At 38.0% G+C, this 22,209-nt stretch overlaps 1 protein-coding gene across 1 annotated transcript in view; it reads right to left on the reverse strand.

The window, feature by feature from the left end:
* The window catches only part of USP34 (ubiquitin specific peptidase 34), a 169,166-nt gene that overhangs the window by 81,569 nt on the left and 65,388 nt on the right, over positions 1 to 22,209 (reverse strand). The window contains exons 11-22 of the mRNA XM_060249781.1: positions 21,477 to 21,602; positions 20,997 to 21,126; positions 19,850 to 19,885; positions 17,738 to 17,868; positions 16,426 to 17,048; positions 15,550 to 15,764; positions 13,480 to 13,595; positions 13,271 to 13,398; positions 12,844 to 12,933; positions 11,564 to 11,659; positions 1,659 to 1,741; positions 11 to 165 (exon numbers count right to left, since the gene is read on the reverse strand). Coding sequence (XP_060105764.1) covers positions 11 to 165; positions 1,659 to 1,741; positions 11,564 to 11,659; positions 12,844 to 12,933; positions 13,271 to 13,398; positions 13,480 to 13,595; positions 15,550 to 15,764; positions 16,426 to 17,048; positions 17,738 to 17,868; positions 19,850 to 19,885; positions 20,997 to 21,126; positions 21,477 to 21,602 — 1,929 coding nt within the window. The remainder of the gene's footprint in view (positions 1 to 10; positions 166 to 1,658; positions 1,742 to 11,563; positions 11,660 to 12,843; positions 12,934 to 13,270; positions 13,399 to 13,479; positions 13,596 to 15,549; positions 15,765 to 16,425; positions 17,049 to 17,737; positions 17,869 to 19,849; positions 19,886 to 20,996; positions 21,127 to 21,476; positions 21,603 to 22,209) is intronic.

Genomic DNA, 22,209 nt, shown 5'->3' on the forward strand with positions numbered 1-22,209 from the left:
TTCCTTCTACCTTTTCTAAAAAAAGATGCTTGTAGGTTTCCATTCCCATAGCATGCTGGTCTTTGCTTCGTACTTGATTTAAAAACCAATGTAGTGCATCATCATAGCATTCAGAATCTTCTACTAAACAATGCCACAGTATGTCTACTTGTTCCAGACTCAACCCTAGAGATTAAAGCACACAGAAAACCTTTGATTAACATTACTATTTATCATAAAATTGTTTTCCAGAGACAATGGTTCCTCAGTGACAATGGTCCCTCTATGTTTTTTTCATGACAATCTGGTATGAACCACTTGTCAGCAACAGTCAATTATAGTCAGCAATAATGACAGTAAGATACTAAGGTTTGCAGGTTTAGCTAACAGCATGCCACAGAGAAGAAAGTCAAATATGGAGGAGGCACAACCCATATAAGGATATCTTCTTCCAATGATAGAGAATGTGAAACAATGTGTGCTACAGTTCCTCTTGGATTCTACCACCAGGTAGCAGATAGACTGTGTTTTTAACAGCTCCCATATATGTACAAACTTTGTTTGTGGAATGCTAGCACTTCAGCAACGATACTAAGTTAAAAGAATTCTGTCAATGTGTTAACCTCCCATGTGTAGAAAATTTGCCATTTCAGACATGTTTGAATTGCCCCCCCCCCCCGGCAAAAAAAATGGTCTGGATCACCTAGAATCATAGAGTTGGAAAGGACCTCCAGTCATCTAATCCAACCCCCTGAACAATGCAAGAAATTCACAAACACCTCCTCCTAAATTAACAGGATCTTCATTGCTGTCAGGTGGCCATCTAGCCTCTATTTAAAAACCTCCAAGGAAGGAGAGCCCACCACCTCCTGAGGAAGCTTGTCCCATTGAGGAACCAATCTAATGGTCAGGGAGTTCTTCCTAATGTTGAGCTGGAAACTATTTTGATTTAATTTCAACCCATTGGTTCTGGTCCTACCTTCTGGGGCCACAAAAAACAATCCCACACCATCCTCGATATGACAGCCCTTCAAGTACTTGAAGATGGTGATCACCTTTCAGCCTCCTCCTCTCCAGGCTAAACATGCCCAGCTCCTTCAACCTTTCTTTATAGGACCTGGTCTCCAGACCCCTATATGCATTCTTTCTATGCACATGAATTAAGTAAAAACTCTGCTTGAGATGAAAAAGCGCTTTCCCACATATTAGCATTCTGCATCTTTAAGCTGCATTTTCTTACTGTAAGCTATAATGCATATCCAAGTTACTGTAAGCTGTACTGCATATTCAAGAGAACAGCAAAATATTTTGTTGAAAGACAATTAACCTCTTCTTAAGGCATGCCTGCAACAAGCAGAGCTGTTCAATGCATGGCCTGTACTGGTCCCACACAACCCCTTATCTGCTGGTTTGACCTGTGTTATTGTCTGAATTGAAACACAACTTGTTATTTAGAACTGGTACGAAATTACTTGCTGAACAGCACTTCATTATCACAACAGCATGCTTTCCTGGGTCTTTAAAGAAACAATCTCCTGAAAGTGCTCCACTGTTTCTTTCCCTGTTGCAGCAGTATTTTGTCTACCTATCCAGTGGATATTTAACCAACACTTCTACTATGACTAGCATGGAATTTCACTAAAAATTAATTTTTAAAAACTGGTACAACAAGAACATACTGAAGTGATCTGGTGATCCCAGAGTTGAAAAGACACATGTCAAAAATTGAAGGCGCACTTGAACTTCAGCACTGTGGCTGTACCTATAATTGAAAAGAAAAGTTTTTTTCAGTATATTCTCTATTTTAGGACACGCAGGATTAGATTCAAACTAAACTAGCAATTTCTACTGATTCACCCTTCCTTGCTGCAGACCCCCCTCATATTATTCCTCAGGATCCCCTATTCTCCAGGACCAGCTTTTCATGGACATTCTGACTCTGGAAGATTTACCTGAGCTCCATCCCATAGTTATGCTTTCTAAAGCTCCATGCTCCTGTGCAATGAATGTACTAATGACTCATGAAGGAGCATTAAATGTACATATTTCCTCACAAAATGGTTACCAACAACATAGAGGGGTGAAAAATGTCTTGTTTCTTTTGTAGAGGCTTAATGTGTAGAAATGGGTAGCGGAAGCTTTTCATAGTATTAAAACAGCATCACACAGTAAATAACCTATTCAACCTCTACTAAAGGGACAGGACATTTTCCCCAGGCAGTTTGCAATTTCACTCTCTCTAATCTTTGCCACTTACTCTGCATACTCTTCTAAGAGCGGTGGTCAGCAGAAAGTAGATCAAATGCCACACAGTTGGGTTTCTAATAAACCACTGAATAAGCCTGCTAATTGCTGGGATTCTTACAAAGGTGCTAGACCAGAAATACATTTATGCACTTAAGGAATAGTGCAGATTCAAGGTAACTGAGCACAGATGAAACAAATAGTAAACCACAGGGACTACAGTATTTTTAAAAAGGTACACCAAGCAACACTGAAGTCAGTCTACCATTGTTCTCCAAGTGGTGAATCATTCTGTAAGTTTTGTTTTTTTAAATGCAAGTGTTTCATTAGAAAGGCACTGGTATAATTTAGACTCCATTTAAGGCGATGGCTGAATAGCCTAATATCCAAAATATCAGGAATCTAAATGACCCCAACATAATACAAAACTTTCAGGTTTAGCACTACAGTATCATTTTATGTTAGCATAGCAATTAAGACAAGAAAGGATTAACCATTAGTGTGCATATATAAACTGTTCAGGTGTTAAAGGGAAAGTCCATTAATAAGAGTCTCTGTTACATGCCATAGAAATAGTGGCCTTTTTTGTACCTGTATAACATCCCTGTACTGTTGTACATTAACAAGTAACCCTTAACACAATTTCACAAGAAGGGACCCACAAGGACTTGTGAAAGAGGAATTTGATGTTCCCCTTCCCCATTATTTCCACTTTCCCTTTGCTGGCAGCCCCCATAACCTCTCTCTCCTGTTTCCTTCTCACTTTCCCACTCACCAGTGAACTGACTGTTATCTGCCACCTGTCTTCAGCACTCCCTCCTTTTCTCACCCTGGCAACCTCCCTTCAGGAAAACTCTTAAACAATTTCACACTAGACCTTTAATCCTGGTTTTGCCCTGTCCCCAAGCTGACATTCTACACTAAAATCATAGCGTCATAGAGTTGGTTTCTCGGATTCTGTAATTCTAGTGTAGAATGTCAGTTTGGGAACAGAGCTAAACCGGGATTAAAGGTTTAGTGCAAAATTGGTCTCTGGCCCACTTGAGCTGTGCCAACTGGGCATAGCTCAAGTGCGGAACCTGCAAAAACTTGTGGCAGTAGCTCACTTTCCCATGTATCCCACTACTTATACTATTTCCTCTTTCTCTCCTGGCAGATTTCTCGGTTTAAAACGATTTATTGTAATGTAATATATTGTGATAACTTGTCATCATTTGTCATTAAATGTTAGTACACATATATAACATTTTCTCCACCCCCCCCTTTTGTGACCCCCAGCAGTGCATACCCCCTTAGCAAACGTCCCCGTATTACTATTTAATCTAACTTGTTATAAGGTAATAAACTCTATCTATTAAAGAATCTTTCTCCGAAAAACCCAAAGGTTATGATTATAATCCACCTTCATGGTATTTCTTTTTAATCATTAGGAAAAAAACAAGAAAAAGTTATAATCCAATAATCATATTTTTAAACTGTAATCCATATATCGTTTCTTTAAAAATTAACCATTGTCAAAGATCACCAAATGTCCTTTAACGTTCCATTGTTTTTCAATATTTTTGAAACTTTCCTCAATCGTTTTTAAATTTCTCTAAATCTTGTTCTTTTAAGATTCTTGTAAGTTTGTCCATTTCACTCCAATGCATGACTTTCAGAGTCCATTCCCATACTTCTGGTATTTTGTCTTGTTTCCACATTTGTGCATATAACGTCCCTGCAGCTGAAAGCATATACCAAATTATTGTTCTATCTTGCTTTTGAAATTTTTCCATTTGTAATCCCAACAGGAAAATATCTGGTGCCTTCTTAATATTATATCCCAAAACTTTTGAGATCTCCTGCTGAATCATTTGCCAGAATTGTTTCGCCTTTTCACAAGTCCACCACATATGGTAAAAAGATCCTTCATGACATTTACATTTCCAACATCTATCTGACAACTGATTGTTCATTTTTGCCAATTTCTTAGGTGTCATGTACCACCTATATAGCACTTTAAAGCAATTTTCTTTAATGTTATAACATGTAGAAATTTTCATAGAGTTCTTCCATAGGTATTCCCAAGACTCCACCTGTATTTCCTTATTTATATTTATCGCCCATTTTATCATTTGTGATTTAACTACTTCATCTTCCGTAGACCATTTCAATAATAGTTTATATGTCCTTGAGATCAGCATTTCATTTTCTCCAAACAGCATCCTCTCCAGTTCTTTTTGTCCTTGTCTTATTCCATAGTTCTTAATGTCCTGTTCAAGCAAGCTCTTTATTTGTTGCAATTGAAACCAATTATATTTATATTGTATTTCTTCAGCTGTTTTTAATTTCACCTTTTTTCTTTGGCTCTTTAAAAGTTGTTTATATGTTAACCACTTCTCTTCTTTAATGTCCAAATATAATTTTATTACTTCTGTTGGTACGATCCAAAGCGGTTTCCTCTCATCACCATATCTTTTATATTTTGACCAGGTACTTAACAGATTGCCTCTGATATAGTGATGTGAGAAGAAACCATTCATCTTTTTCCCATAGTACATGTAAGCATGCCATCCAAAGACATTTCCATGTCCTTCTAATGTCAATAACTTTGTATTTAATAATGTCATCCATTCCTTAATCCACACCAGGCAAACTGCATCATGATACAGCTTTAAGTTAGGCAACTGGAATCCACCTCTTTCGCATCCGTCAGAATTTTCAGTTTAATTCTTGGTTTTTTCCCCAGCCCATACAAATTCTGAAAGTTTCCTTTGCCATCTAATCAATTGTTTATTGTCTTTCGCTATTGGAATTGTTTGAAACAGGAACATAATTCTCAGTAAAACATTCATCTTAATTGCAGAGATTCTGCCCACATAGATAGGTTCAGTTTATTCCATTTAATCATATCTCCAACGATCTTGTGCCAGAGTTTCTCATAATTGTTTTTATACAAATCAATATTTTTCATTGTTATTTCTACACCTAAGTATCTTACTTTTGAGGTTATTTCACACTTTGTTAATCTCTGTAATTCTTCCTGCTTACTCTTTAACATATTTTTACACATAATTTTTGATTTTTCTTTGTTTATATAAAAGCCTGCCAACTTTCCATGTTCTTGTATCTTACGAAGCAGCAATGGTGTTACATGAGTGGGATTTTCATTTATAAACATCACGTCATCTGTAAATGCTTTGTATTTATAGGAAAAGCCTTTCATTTTTAGTCCCTCTATCTCTTTATTGTCTTGGATTTGAATTAACAAAACCTCTAAAGTCATTAAAAATATCAGTGGAGATAGAGGGCAACCTTGTCTTGTTCCTTTATTTATTTTCATTTTTTCTGTTAAGTCTGCATTAATGCAGAGCCTTGCAGATTGTTCAGAATATATCGCCTTTACCATTCTAATAAAGTCTTCTCCCAATCTCAATTTCTCCATCACTGCATCTGCAAAAAATAATGCTATTTCTTTTTCAGGATGCTTCTCATAATATTCAATAATATCTATAACTGTTCTTATGTTGTCTCTAATTTGTCTCTTGGGAAGAAATCCTGCTTGTTCTTCTTTAATAAAACTGTTCAAATGCTGTTTAAGGCGTTCTGCTAAAATCCTTGCGTATATTTTATAGTCATTGTTTAGTGATGAAATTGTGGTGTCTCTGTCTTCTTTTGGTATCAAAGAAATTACTGCTTCTTTCCATGTACTAGGAACTTTCCCATCTACTCTTATAGTGCTCATCAATATCTGAAGTTTTGGTAATAGCGTCGCTGCGAGTACTTTATAAAATTTTGCTGTAAAGCCATCTGGACCAGGTGCTTTTCCTAATTTCATTAAGTTGGATCACCTCCTCTATTTCTCCTTTCTCAATTGGTTTATTCAACAAATTCTCCATGTTTTTTGTTAATGAGTTAACCTTGATTTTCTGTAGATATTCATCAATTCTTTTTCTACCTACACTTTGGCTTTTTTAAACAGCTTGGCATAATATTTGTAAAATTTCCTTATAATGCCTTCATGATTAACAATGTCTCTTTCTCCAGATACAATTTTGTTAATTACTTTATTCTCCCTTCTTTTTTCCATTTGCCATGCAAGGTATCTTCCAGGTTTATTCGCATCTTCAAAGGATTTCTGCTGTAGTCTTTTTAAATTCCATTCCAATTCTTTATTCAGCAAATGGCTCAGTTGGCTATGTAATATTGTAATTTCTCTTATAATCTTCTTTTTCCCAGGTCATTTTTTAAGCTCTTTCTCTTTTTTGCCAATTTCTTTCCGAATGTCCATCATTTGTTTATTTTTGGCTTTTATCCTTGTTGTTCAATGTAATCAAAATGCCCCTCATTACTGCTTTATATGCATCCCACACAATACGAAACTGGATCCAAATCATATCAGTTCTCGAAAAAGAGTTATGCCTTGCCGAAAAGTAAGTATGATCACCTTCTTTGGGGTTTAATTCCCTCCATATATCCCCTGAACTCTCTTGTTTTACCAGTTCAAAGAATGATTTTGGTGGTTTCCCTTCATTTTTCCCCCCAGTTCTGTCAAGAGTATTTTTCACTGTTCCATTAAAGTCTCCCATTATCATAAGTTGATCATGCACCACTTGGTCTAATTGTTGCATTATATCTTTTAATATCTTTTGCTCCATTTGGAGCATATACTCCCAGCAACCAAGTTCTTTTATAGCTCAATGTCACCTCTACCGCAATATATCTGCCATCATCATCTTTAAAAATTAATTTCGGGTCTAGTTCTTGTTTGATATAAAAAACTACCCCCCCCCCCTTTTTCTCCTTAGCCAATGAAAAAAATTCCACACCAAGTTGTTTATTCCATAAAAATTTGTAATCCATTTGTTTGATGCGTACTTGTTGTACATTTTTGTTTCCCAATCCAGTTAAAAGTTGTCCTTTTTTGTGGTGAGTTAAGTCCATTTACATTCCAAGATATTAATATGTAATCCATAATGGTTTTTATTCTTAATCAGATTCCCCAAAGTCTTTATGCTCACTCAAAAAGTTTGTCATTTGCTGAATAGTTGTGATGGTAAATCTCCGTCCTTTGAATTCAAAACTCAAACCCTCTGAAAGTTCCCATCTGTATCTTATTTCTTTTTCTCTCAGCTCTTCTGTCAACCCTTTTGTAGAGTCTCCTGTCACTGATCACTTTCCTTGGCAGTTCTTTCATAATTCTTACTTTACTGCCATCCACCTCCAGTGGGCTCTTAAATTGTTTACTAAGAATCCTGCCCACCATGTCTCTTATCACAAATCTTACCACCACATCGCTTGGTAATTTTTTGTGTGTGTGTATTCCGAATTTACCCTGTAGATATAATCATAGTAATGATCAGTTTCTTCTGGGTCTTCTCCTAAAAATTCAGCAATAATTTCAATTATATATGTCCTTACATCAGTAGTAGTAGACTCAGGCACCCCACTTAGCCGTAATTGGTTCTCCATTACTTTGCAGTCAGCTAGTAATGCTTTCTCCTGCATTTTTTGCATAGTGGAATCTACATGATCCATTCTCATATCTAGGTGTTTCACCTTTTTTCTGCTTTTTGCACTTTCTGCAGAGCTGCTTGTGAATCTTTGCTGAGATCTTCAATCTTTTTTAAAATCTTCTGCACTTGTCTCAATGTCTCTTTTTAACTCTGTTTTTGTTTCTCTAATTATATTTGCCAATCTTGCTTCCATAGCATCCATTGCTTCTTGCCATCCTGCTTTATCAGTCTTGTCTGGTTTAAATTTAACCATTCTCTCTTCTTCAAGTAATCCAGCCCTCATACGTTGCTGCTTTGCTGCTGATCTCAGCTCCGTCATGTCTGCTTAGCTGTTGCTTTAAATAGGTTCAAAAATTAACTTCTCCAATTAAAGTTTTAAGCACACAGTCTTATAGATTAGATCATGTCCTGTTAAATAAGCCCAAAATCACCATTCTCCGATGCTCCTAAGTCAAGATATTAATTTTTTTAAAACTGATTTTTGCATAAAATGGCTCCCGCAGCTTTTCTGTCAGTTTAAAAACTTTTTTACTTTTTTCTCCAAAACAACACCAAGATTAATTCTAAGTATATAGTCCAATAGCTCTTACCCTTTAAATGATGATATCTGCCGGCTCTGCTATTTTTCAATGTCCAGATTTCTTTTTATTAGCTTTTAAAATTTTGACTTTCTTTTAATGGCAGCTAATACTTCTCTATGGTTGTGAGTCCTAGAGAGGGCTGGAGGACTTATTCTTCCCTTCTCCTAATGGCACCGTCCTTTACCTTCCTTCCTTTCTTGACACGAAGTCTCGTTTTCTATGGTTGTGAAGTCTCGCGTTGTTTCAATGATAACACTTCCTATATTATAATCACCAGCTCAGACGATCTTCTAGGAGGGGTTTTCTATTCAAACCACAGGTATTCCAAACAATATCTATTTTTCTTCTTTTAAACTTGTTTCTCACAATTTTAAAGTCCCAATTTCAGCCCCTACTTTATACTCATAGATATACTATTGCGTTTCTGGCTCCAGACCTTTGCTTTTAGTTTTATTTAGTCATTTATTTGTCCCGGAGTGATAGATAAAAATCTTTTACCTTCAGTTCTGATATCCTTCTTCGCACTGCTCCATAAGTTATCAGATGTTAATCAGTCTCATAGGAGCTTTGTATCTTGGTGGATTTAAGCCAATGTAATGGCCTCAGAGATCCTCTGCAGATGATGGAATGCAGTCCTTCTCAGGGGACTCTTCAAAGCCAAAAAGAAACCCCACTGGAGTTCCTTGTCAGCCAAAGTAAATCCCCTCAGAACTTCACATGCATTTCTTGGCCCCCTCCCTACCTGGAAGGGATAGGCAGCAGGTGTTAAGATCACCTTCTCTGCCCAGAACAGAGGTTCTGATTTGCCCGTCTGCTGAAGGGCAGCTCAATCCTCCATGACCAAAACCAGAAGCCCGCTCCTGGCACATTTCTGTTCCCTTCGCCTGCCTCCCCAGTCCAATCTTCCTTTTAAATACAGCTGAAGTGGGGGGGGGGGGGAGTTATTATTTATTTACTTCATTTATAGACTCAAAACTGCTTATATTATTCACCTCTTCATCACTTTATCCTCATAATAACCTCAGAATGTATAAATGGATTAAAGTCATCCAGTGAGCTTCCATGGCAGAATGGTGACTCAAACCTTAGTCTCCCAGATCCTAGTCAAGCTTTTGTGGGGTGCCTGCTGTTGAACAGTAGCAAGCGGCCAGGCCTGCAAGTCATGTGGTAGTATATGCCCTGGTGGTTGCTGGTGGACCTGGCCCCAATAAGTCCATCCTCAAAGGCCAAAACAGCCCTGGAAAATGCCTTGCTTCTTTCCTTGCCTTTTACTGACAGAAACCAAACACCGAAGGCTAGCAATGCGGTTGTTGTTCTCTACCAACAGCTATTGTGGGTATTTATTTATTTACATTATTTTATTTTATTTGCATCATTTATAGTCTGCCTTTCTTGCTGGGACTCAAGGCAGATGCATACACTACTTTACCCCTCAAAGCAGCTTACATCGTTCTCCTCTCCTCCACTTTATCCTCACAACAACACTGTGATGTAGGTTAGGCTGAGAGAGTGTAATTGGCCCAAGGTCACTCAGTGAGTTTCCTTATCTTGAGAGGAGATTAGAACTCGGGTCCTCCAGATAATAGTCTGACACTTTTAATTACTACACCATACTGGCTCTCAAGTACAGGGTACATGTGCTTGTTTTATTTATTTATTTTTGGGGGGGGCGTTAATCCTCCAGTGGTGGTTTGTTGTTTTTGTTGGGGGGGGGGGGGGCTGTATTTCAGGTTTTACTGCAAACCTGTGCATTTTCCATGTTTGTAGAAAGAACTGTTGTCTGTTTCTGGCTCCAGTTTTTGGATTTACGTATCCACAGATCTGGTCACACTGATTGTACTGATTGACAATTTTTACATTAAACTGGATCCATCAAATATGTTTCATTTTAAAAGGCCCTCTTATTTAATTGGTATCCACATGACTGCAGTATCAGATTAATTAAGTGTTTGTTGTAAGTTTTTAGTGTTTAAAGGATTTTCAATGAATTACATTAATTAAACACAAGGTACAGGTGTATAGGCATTTCCCCTGGAGGAAGGAAGAAAAACAACTCATAAAAACATACCTTCCTCCACTGATGAAAACTGTAAGTCTCTTTGATTCCTTTGTGAAGACTATTAATCATTTCTAATATTACTATTCATTCTCCTTTATGATATAAAATTCATCTTTTTATAACCAAGGATCATACAAGCTTTATAAGCACATCATTCTTCACTTGAGAATAACTTTTAATTAATTTAAATGTATATTTATTTAAAATGTAAGTATATCTAATAAACACTACTGCCATAAATGTACTTTTCTAAATTTAATTGTAAAAAGATATTGTATATAAATGCGTATAATGTTCTGTTTATTAGATTTGTAGTACATCTGACAGGCCTGGGGTGGATAATAACAGATTAGTGACAGTCAGGACCCAAGGATTTATGCAAGTAACTTTGAACAGTCAAGGGAACTTTGGGCTTAAACAGCAGCCTCCAACTCATGCCACATCATAAGCCATTATGAGAGCATTAAAGGTAATTATGATATAGTATAGGGGTTTTGCTGTTCAAAGAATAAGTTAAAACCCCTAAGTCATTGGGTGTACTTAAAGCAGCACTTTAGAATCAATCCAATGTAACACAATACAGTAAAATGTAATATTTATCCAAATGCTAAATCATGCTAATCTCTATACAAACAGCTCACCCATCTACCAGGGGCACTTCAAGAAGCGGGCCTACATCACTTCACCTCTCTTTCTGGACTTCCTTTTCTGCTTATGTAACACAGTAGTAATATGCTTTAGCTAAGGAATAGTCATTTTGCTGTTGGGAGTCACAGGATAGTTTTAGGAACGAGGCTAAGTATGGAAGAAGAGGAAATCTTAGAGTACCTTATATCCATCCCTTTTCACTCACCAAAAGTGCTAGTGTGAGTCAAAAAAGGGCACTGGGGGTGGATGGGACATCTTACATCAACATAAAAAACATTCTATTAATCAAGATACCAAATTAAAATAATCAACAATCGTTAATTGTTGACCGCTCTGAGTCCGCTTTGCAGGGAGAGCAGTATATAAGTTAAATAAATAACAATGGCTATGCAGAAATATATTTTCATTACTGAGTCAGTTCTGACCATTTATAATGTATGTTTATGCTGTCCTTTTGACTACACTGAAGTGGATTTTAAAAGGATCAGTAGAACACATGCACAACAAGTTAAACACAGTCAAGAATAGCCAAAGGACTCCTGCAACATCATACTTACAATGCATGCTTATGTTGTCCTTCCCTGACAGCCTGAATGTAGTGTACCAAATTATCAAAGAAGAGCTTCATCATGTTAAGTTCTTTTTCAGCCCACCTGTTCCAGGTAGGGATAGAAAATTTCATATCAATAGGATGCACTGGAGAAAATTCACCACAACCCAACAATACAAGCAATCTTTCTCTTTTTTTAAAAAAAAAGTTATCTGGAATGTGTTCTAAAATTCCTTATATTTCTTGGGTCAAGGCTGCTCAGAAATCTGATCTGTTTCCAGGACTTTTCATTACACATAAGGTGACAGCAGCATGAAGACCCATGCAAAAGTGGATGGCTGACTGATTGCTGGTTGATGCAGAGCAAGCCATTTTTCTATCAATATTGGCACCAAAGGCAGTTTTAAAGAGTTTTTATAAAACATGCTGAGATCAATAAAATTTAGAAAGCAAAAGCTTTCAAAGTTTTCTTTAGGGCACCCCCTCTCCCCCATATAACCTCTGTGGCATGAGAACTGTTATAGCACAGCTTCTTCCTATGCTGCAACTGTAACATAAATAACTCCAAGGTGTAACTACTACTTCCCACTCCACTGCCTTGGCTGCCAGAGAATGATGCACTGCAGGGGTGGAAGAAGCTCTGTCATGACTTCCCACACCACCTGACATATGACCTGGGCCCTTATGCATTTCCTTGGCAGCAGGGAAAGAAACCACACTGCTGTGACTCCCAAGTCAAGGCAGCAATGTCAGAAGGTCCTTAAAAACACCAGCATGCAGAGACTTCCAGACACATAGTAAACCCAAAGTAGGTAATTCATTGGGTTTAGGCCATATATACTTTCTGACTTTCTGAATAAGATTACAATGACATCTTATTCAACAAGTTGCCTTGTGTTACGATGGGTGATGCTTTGGGATAGCAATCAGCTGCATGGATCCAAGCCCTTATTTAGAAACAGCGGAGAAGGGATGCGCTTGTTTGCAGTGCATATGGTTTGGTGTGAAGTTCTTTATTTGAGCGAGACAAGGAAATAGAAAGGAGAATGTGAATGGAAGGGAAGGGAATGTGTTGCTATTGTCTTGTCAAAGGGACTGAAGAGCTAATATGATAGTTAAAGGAAAGGAAACTTTAAAATATCGTAAGACTTCAGAATAGGTCAAGGTATAACCTAAAATATATAATCCATATTTTACATTTGCACATGTAAAATTAGATGTGGAAGACCTACAAATAGACCCATAAGAATCATCCTCTTTTTCCCTAATGGGGAACTTTGTACTTACATTGTTATCCAGTGTGTATCATAACTGCTACCAAACTGTTGAAAGGTACCAAATAACTTTGGAAGAAGACGAAGAGAGACCACCACTGATCTAAGAGGGGGGAGGGAAAGTGATGGTGTGTAAATTAACACATCAAATTGCAGATGTATATTTTTTTAAAAAAATCATGTCCTTAAATAAGAATTTTTTTTCATGTGGCCACATTTGGGTTATGTTTACCAATGACCTAAGGCCATGTTAAAAACAAATAATAAGCAGTTATTTTTCTTCACAAGATTGTATATTCTGATATATGACTTCCTGGATATGCCATGAAGGCAAATACAGATACTTCCCTTGCCACAACACTGGCACAATTTTTTTACAATTAACAAACACAAGCTGACCAGTACAGAAAAACACCAAACTATAACTCATGTTTCTTTACCTGTTATTTGCCAAATTTTCTAGACAGCCTTCAATGAATCTCATTCGAATCTGCCTATCAGTAAACCAACACACTAATGAACACAAAAGCTTCTCTGCTTCATTTATCAAACCTTCAGAGAGATGAATCTAAAAGAAGTAAGAGAAAAGTAATTGATAATTATTACTACATTTTCTTTGACAAATAAGCTTGTGTGATATATTACTTACTGCATCTTCATCCTGGACCAGATCCCACAAAAGAGTATTTCCCTTCTTACAAACATTATCCAAGTTAATATCTGTCACTGCGTTGCTGTTGTACTGGTGCTTATGAACTGCTGGCCCTGAACAAAAGACAGATGTTATTAAAATTATGGATGTGCATCCTGGACTTAGTCCATGTACAGCTATTATTAATAGCTAAACATACACACCCCTACAAATTGAAACATTTCACTCATTAAAACCATTTGTGGGGAAGGTGGGTACAAACACATGCAATCAAAACATATTAAAGGATCATTTCTGATTTCCTCATCAGTTATGGTATGAAAACCACAAAAACTTCCTTCTTTGCATAACACTACAGTTTTTAATATCACCTCATTCAGCCACTAGCTTAGATCAACACACTGTCTTCTGCTAGTGGTCTCATCCTTTTAGAATCTACTCTTGATTAATCTGTGTGTGTTCAAACCTCCGTTTCTGTAGAAGTACAGAAACTACCCTTTGGGATAGTTTGACAATAGAGGCATGTAGGGTATTGTAGAGGTTTGACAGTAGAGGCATGTAGGGTATGGCAAGGTTCAGGAAATTATGTTCCAGCAAGTCTTGGGAGCTTGCCTGGTGTTTTATGAGCTTTTACAGTCAAGATGGGCAATCCTAGAGTTTTCTTGCTCAAGTTATTATGGTGATTAATGGCACAAAGGAAGGGCACTATTTCTATATCTTTGGGGACTCTCTCTTTGTGGTATGGAATGAAAGCACCATGATGTGATTATTTTATTAAATACTGTGGCGTTCAAAGAGCAACAACCATTTCTGTGGCATGTTTTTGAAGAAGCATGATGATATTTTTAAAATTAAACTTCTGATGTACAACCAATACAAATGCACAAAGCAGATCTTCCTATCTCTAAAGGAATTATCAGATCAAGACCCAATTTTGGGCTATCAACATGTAGAACTACACATTTGCCTGGAAAAAATTCTACCAGAAAGGTTATCTAGTTAGGATGTGAACTAGCAAAGCAGATGTTAATTTTGTGAGATGTCAAAGCTCACAAGCAAAGCAGATGTCAATTTTGAAAAAGTTGGTTATGATGTGATTAAAAATCATCACCCCAATCCAGAGCATTTGTGTGCTGTGACAGATACAGAGTTCCATGTATGTTTAGACTTCCCTATTCACCAGAAGAAACTGTTCTGAACATTCCTTTGCATTCTTTACATAGATACCCTCTACTGAAGCGAATGGATAAATCCTTGCTGATGACAGAGCTGGATGAGATCATATGGCTGCTGTCGAGTTCTTGGTTTCAGTGGTACTCAAAAGGCACGGAACCATGGGCTCAACTGCAGCTGCCATCACCCATAAAATGCTGCAGAACTTCCACTACATGTTCATTCAGCTTGGGATTCAATACTAAGCTGACAAGAAATTGAAGGAAACAGCAAAGGACCCTCTTACCAAAAGTGCAGCTTCTTAATGAGCCTTTTTTGTTGTTGACCCGAACCAGAAGAGACAGGCCTCTAAAAATTAAAACTCCACAATGCATACAACACAATGGAGTTCAACTCAGGTACTACAGGGCATCTGATTTTTGGAGAATTACAATCTGATCCTACCCCAGATTTCACCTGCTAATCAGAGTCTTGTTCCTCAAAAACAACAGTGATACAGTTTCAAGACAAGTATTGTAAACTGCACCCAATTTACTTTTAACAAAACAAGAACAATCTTGTGTTTTACTGATTTCCAAAGTAAGTTTCTCCTTAGATACTTGTGTTGAGGAGGCAGATACTAGAAGCAACTTCTCCAAGCAGATCTGGAAATTAGTTCTTAGTCATAGAAGACAGTGAGCACAAACTCTTCCTTAGCTAAGACTGGGGTAACACAGCTTTGTTCTCAACCTCAGTTAGTACGTACATCAATAATCAATTAACCACCAAAGCTGCTGATTTTATGCACTTATATACTTTATCACAGACATTGTTTACTTCTCCTTCAAATCCTCCTTAAAGTGGCCACCTACTTTGGAAACATGGCATGCCATCCTTCCCTTTCCTAGCTCTTACCTTGGCTGAGATGTTCATGGTAAATGGAGGCAAGATTGGGAAGGTGCTGCTGGAGATGAGATGTTAGTTCAGCATGTGAATTGATTTGTACAAGCTCTTCTTCACAGCCAGATTCCTCTCCATCAAAATCTGCCATATTTTTCTCCGATTTTGCACTGACTTGTGAACTGCTACAACTGACATCATCAGCACTTAACATGTCGTCAACCATGTGTCTGTAAGATATAAACAAGTGGGAAGATTTATAATCACAATACAAGAAAGGTGTTGAATGACACAACTAAACATGCTTTGAGCACTCTTTGTAACAGTCAAATCTATAAGCACATCTATAAATACGAAGCCTATCTTATAGCTGCAATGATTCTGTATTTTTTTAAAAAGATGTGAGGAGCCAGTAAGCCTGTTTAGCTCTTTTAGTACTGCAAACTGTAAACTATCCTTACATTATACCTTATTCTCACAAACTGAGTTAAGCTTTATATGAATTATTCTCCAAAAATAACAGTGTAATCATGGAAAAATCATATGTGGGCACCTAAATATTAAAACGCTATGATGTTAACATTATTAACATTGAACATATTGTCTATCTCTAACAGCTAAAATTCAGAAAACTTTATATATCAAATAGAACTAGTAACAATCAGCACATCACACATGAATGGACTTTAGTCAGGCATGCATAAGATACACTGTCCAATCACCAAGAGTTTTGTTGAGTATGTTCTAAGAATGAAGAAGAAAAGCATGCTATAATAATGTATGCAGTCCACAAAGCCCAGCTTTTCTAGGCACAAAACATGCACTGCCCTGGCACAAAATACAGATTTTGTTTCAGCACAGAGCATACACACAGTCCTGCAAATAACTTACCCTTCATGATGATGATGGTGATGGTGGTGATGATGGTGATGGTGATGCTGTGGCCCAATAAACTGTCGACAGTTGAATAATTCATTTCCAATAGCTTCTCCAAGAAAGTCCCCTGTATGTGTTATACAAGAATCTTGAGAGCCTTGTGATATATGTGCTGTGCTCATTTCCCCTGCCATATCGTGTTCTGTGTCCTCGGCATGTGAACAAGGGTCTAACATTCTAATTCTATTATCCACTGGCGGCACAGATTCAGTATTAAAAACATGGTCTTTTCCTGTGCCATTGCTTACACCACTCCTTTCTGTTGCTCCCTGTGAATCCCCTAAACAAATCCCCGACTGAGAATCCATTTTTCTGCTTCGTAACTCTGTGCTCCGGCCATTTTTCTGGGAATTATGACCTCTATCTTCATCTTCCTCCTCTTCCTCTTCTTTGAGTGCTTCAATGTCTGCAATGTCTTCTGATTGCACCTCACTGCCAGGACTCCCTGCAGACTGGCTTGCATGGCTGGAGTTTGCCTCATTGCTGGATCCATCACTGTGGCCACTGCTGCTTCCTGGCCCACTGCTGCCATCTTCACCACTATTTGCCGTCTCATCAGAACTTCCCTGCATAGATTCCTGCAATCATTTTTTAAAAACACAGTTAGATGGCCTGTACTTCCTCTTTTAACAGATGTTCAAAAACAAACACATGTTACATTTTGTTACATGTCAACTTGTATCTTATATTTTGCTTTAGTAATAATATATTAAATACCTGTTTCTTTGTGTGCATTGTACAATATTAATTTAAGATTCAAAGTAACATCATTTGGACCTTACAAATCATTCTTGCCTTCCCCCAGCTGCCCACTGTGACTCCCCAAAACCTTAGCTTAGTGTGCACAACACTAAGCCTTTGTACACTATGCCTTTGTACAGACAGGACTGTGGCATTACCTGGAATCTATTTCAGCACCTACAAAACCAAAACTTTCATCTGTAAAAAGCTCACTGTCCTTTGGACTGCAGAGAAAACCTGCATGGAAAGTTCAGCAGTACATGGGGAATCTCCAAAGCTGACAGACAAGTTGAACTTCCAGTAGTCAGAACATGGGATTTCAGTTGTCATCCTCTAACCTAATCTAACCTGTTACCTGAGCAGTCAGTCAGTAGTATCAAGAGAGACAGAACATTATCTAACCCTTCATATTGACAATTCTTTGTTAGTGGGATAAAGAACTTGGTTAATCTGTTTGATTAACCCAACTTGCCTTTTAAAACTGCCTTGATAACCATCAGGTAGGAAAAAAATCTGTTAATCTTACCTCTGTATCTGAAAGTCGCTGCTGGACATGTTTAGTTCTGCTAATCAGCTGCTCTTCCATTTCAATGTCACTTCCTCCACTCTGATGAGTATCACTGTTGTCACTGCTCTGAGGACTTGCTGCAGGTGACCCTGTTCCAAAAACATTTCAAGTTACTCCAACGGAATTCTATCATGCAGCTTGTGTGGAACTCTTCACTACAGCCAATTTCATCATTCTTGCCAACAGCTAAGTATACTATTACTCTAGTACCTCACATCTCAGCTTGGCCTCTATTTGGCAGGTGCCAAGTATGATGCTCACTAAGACCCCTGAACTACTGTACTAAGCAGGACTGAACACAATTGTTTATTTAAGGCTTTTTTGTAGGAAAAAGACCATTCCAGAGAACCAGTGCTGCAGCAGACAAAGGTGTAGCTTACAGGATTGTACCTGAAACAAGTCTTTACCCTGAGTGAAGCTGGTGCACAGAAGTATATGACAGGTGTGTCTTGCAGATAATAAATACATACATTAGTCTAAACAGGATGAGGATATGTTTGTGAAGACAAGCTTATCCAGCTAGTGAGATAGAAACCGTGCAGTGGGTGTTCACATCTTTTGAGGTGAACTGGCTTTCACTGTTATGGCACCTCATCTGGGGAATTTTCTGCCTAAATTTATTTGCTGGGAACCTTCTCTTCTGAATTTAGGTACCAGGTGAAGATGTTTCTTTTCTCCAAGCCTCTGATAATAGATAGCGATAGTTTTTTTAAAAAACATTCTATGCTCTTCCTCATTTTTTTTAGCTGTAGCTATTATTACTGCTAGTACTGCTGTCTGACTGATTCCTATTGCTATTTTAAAATAAAATCTAATTTGTAGTAGTAGAAGACTGCAGATTTATACCCTACCTTTTTCTCTGAATCAGAGACTCAGAGCGGCTTACAATCTCCTATATCTTCTCCCCCCACAACAGACACCCTGTGAGGTGGGTGGGACTGAGAGGGAGAGGGCAACTCCTGCGATAGCTATGGCTAACCCAATGCCATTCCAGCAGCTGTAAATGAAGGAGTGGGGAATCAAACCGGGTTCTCCCAGATAACAGTCCGCACACTTAGCCACTACACCGAACTGGTATTTGGTTTCATTATATTTTTATGGAAATGTTGTTAGCTGCTCAGCTGAGAGGCAGGACATAAATTATATTAAGATATTTAGTTTATTAAAATAAGAGCATAAAAAAGCCCTGCTGGATCAGACCTCTGGTCCACCTAATCCAGCACTTTGTCCCACAGTGGCCAATCAGTTCCTCTGGAGGTCCAGAAATAGGGCACAAAGGCCTACCCATTATGTGCCTCCTGGTGTTGGTATTCACAGGTTTACTGCTGCTGAATGTGGAGGTCCCCTTTAGTCACCAGGGCTAGTAACCACTACTATCCTTCACCAATCTATCTCATCTCCTTTTAAAGTAGTCTATGGCCATCACAACATCCTCTGGCACCAAGCTCCACATTTTAATTATACACTGTGTGAAGGATTTCCTTTTGTCTGTTCTGAATCCACTGCCATCAAAGTTCATTATCTGTCCTCAAGATCTAGTATTTTGGGACAGGGAGAAAAAGTTAGCTTTGTCCACTTTCACTACCCCATCCATAAATTTATAAACCAAATGTCTCCCATTAGTTGTCTCTTTTCTAAACTGGAAAATCTGAGACTCTCCAGTATTCCCTGATAGAAAAGGTCCTCCAACCCCTTAATCATGTTGATTTCACTTCCTTGTGCCTTTTCCAGTTCTGCAGTGCTCTTTTTGAGACAAGGCGACCACAATATTCCAAATGAGGCCACACCACAGAATTACAAGGGGAATTATAATATTGGCTGTTTTATCTTCAGTTCCTTTCCTAATAACCCCCAGCATAGAACTGCCTTTTTTACTGCTGCAGCACACTGGGTTGATACTTTCACTGAGCTAAGTGCTATGACTCCAACTGCACAATCTTTCTTTCTTTCAGCCTCTGCCTAAGAGAACAGTTGTACAAAAACAAACCATGTAAAAGTTCCTGCCCCAGAGACTGATCATGACATCAAGATTGTTAAGTAATGCCATACTGCTTTTCTGCAACAACTCACATGGTGATGGAGCTGCTCTTCGGAGCTCTTCTTCCTCTGAAGAGAAAGGGAGAAAAAGGGGAAATGTTCTAAGAGACACATCATATAATCACTATGACTGCACCTGATGGCAAAAGCCAGCCATTCTCAGACGAAGCAGGAGATCTCTACATACTCAAGGAACAACCGAGGTATACAAATATGACCTCATAAATTAACACCCGCACACTCGCAAATAAAAGAAACACTAAAAAGAAAGCTTGATGACTAGATATGTTTAAAAGAATATTGAGAATAACTAAATGGAATTAAGAGGGAGACAAGAGGCAGATGATGGAGAACCCAGCCTACTGAAGCCTTGGGGAGTATTCAGAAGGCCTGAAGTGAAGATTTTGGGAGATGAGATTTCCAGATTCCTCCCCCCTCCTGCAATCCTCTCATGGGTCTCCAGCTTGTTTTATATTAATACAGCAAAGTAATGTTAAGGAAATATCTAACTACTGTGTATCATATATTCTTATATGTGGAGAGGGTTATATGGATCTCATTAGAGTGTTATTGGGTCAGATCACAACCACCACTGGGCAGAGTAAATCTGGCAACATAAGATTTTCCCTGCTTCTCTTTTCCTGCTGCAGTCCTCTGAATTTCTGCTCCCATAGGTTAAGAGACCCTCAGGAACATAGGGGAGGGGGAGCAAAATAAGCAAAAATCACCACTCCTCCTCCACCAATGGAAGCATCCTTCCAACAGCAGAACAGCACACTTGGATTTGACTCAGTAACTGCCACTAAAATTAACTCAGCTTTGCACAGGAAGAAACTGCATGCTTCTGTTATACCCAGCTGTGAACAACTCTGACTGCTACTGTCTTTTCAGGTTGATGTAATGCAAACAAATTCATTTGTAGCTTGCTTATTTTTAGAACTGGGGGGCAGAGCCTAAAAAAATGCCTCTCTTTAAAAAGGCAAAATAATTCTATAAGCTGCATGCTTTCCTTCCGCACTGATTATACGAAGTAATCAGCAAGTCAAAATTCAACTCACAAAAAAACTCCACCTCAGTAATTATTCCCCAAAATCAGTATAAGCAGCAATCCAAAAAATCAACCCAAACTTCGAGTGTACTTGGGAGCTATTTATAAAATCCATTAAGCAAACATACTTACCTTTCTTATTTCCCACTGGTAGATTTGTACTGAGCAAAGATGCAAATGAGCTCTGCTTTGATAACTGAGCCTTAGCTGCTAGTGCATTATTCCACAGTGCTTTAATGAGCATGGATGCCAAATATAAAGTCTGTAAACAAAAGCAGATGGTGGTAGTCCAACAGAAAACTGAATGTTATTACTTCTATCATTCCTTGTGTGACCATAAACCTCACACACAAAATTTTGGTTTTAAATAAAACTAGGTTGTTTTGAGCACTGGATCTGCACAACATAAATTCTTACAGCTATCCTATGATTATGTTTCCATCACAAAAAAGATAAAGAGAACGAATGTAAGTGGGGGCCACCTGAAAGTAAAGTGCATACAGGTAACGTGACTACTGTAGTGTCCATGTACAACTTCAATAGGACCTGTTTAGAATTTTCCAGAGGACTGTACAATGAAGACAGAAAAACTTTATAAACTTTTGTTTTTACCTGTTCAGTATGTGCACTTGGATGCAGGGTAGAAACTAAATTAAGAAGATGTCTAAGTGGAACAGGATCCAGATTCTTTATAAGTGAGGGAAACAGATCATGTATATAGCGACTACAGTGCTTCAACTGAAAAAAAAAGACAGAGGTAAGAATTATTAAGAGTTAATAACAAAATATCTTTAATCAATGTGGTTCATATTCCTGCATTTCACTAATGTGGCACATTCTTCCTTTTAAAATATTTTGCACATTCAATGTAACATACATAAAGCAAACTAGCAAATGGAAAAAGTTTTCTCCAAAGAAATGTTACATGGCTGAGTGTTTCAATTTAATCTGCTGAAAGCACATGAAAAGCCAGTGTGATTCAGCTTCAAGTATTAGGTTTGGAAGTGGGAAGACTTGGCTCAAATCGTAACTCTGCAAAACAAACAAACAAACAAACCCTCCTTGACTGAATTTAGGCATGCCACTAATCATTCAGGGTAATCTACAGAACAGAGTTATTTGGGGAATAAATGACAGAACATTTGCAATGACCATGGCAATAGATTTAAAACGTGTTATAGGATAAATAATTACAGCGAAACCAAAACCAGGAAGGGAGGTGGATGAAGAGAGTTTCCCCAAACACTTTCCACCCCCGTAGAAAAAGCAAACAGAAGGGGATGGGATCTGTAAACACAGACTGCAGTATTTGTAATGGTTCCTCCATGATACACAGAAGTGCAGA

Source organism: Heteronotia binoei, chromosome 1 (assembly GCF_032191835.1).
Source record: "Heteronotia binoei isolate CCM8104 ecotype False Entrance Well chromosome 1, APGP_CSIRO_Hbin_v1, whole genome shotgun sequence".
Taxonomy (NCBI): Eukaryota; Metazoa; Chordata; class Lepidosauria; order Squamata; family Gekkonidae; genus Heteronotia; species Heteronotia binoei.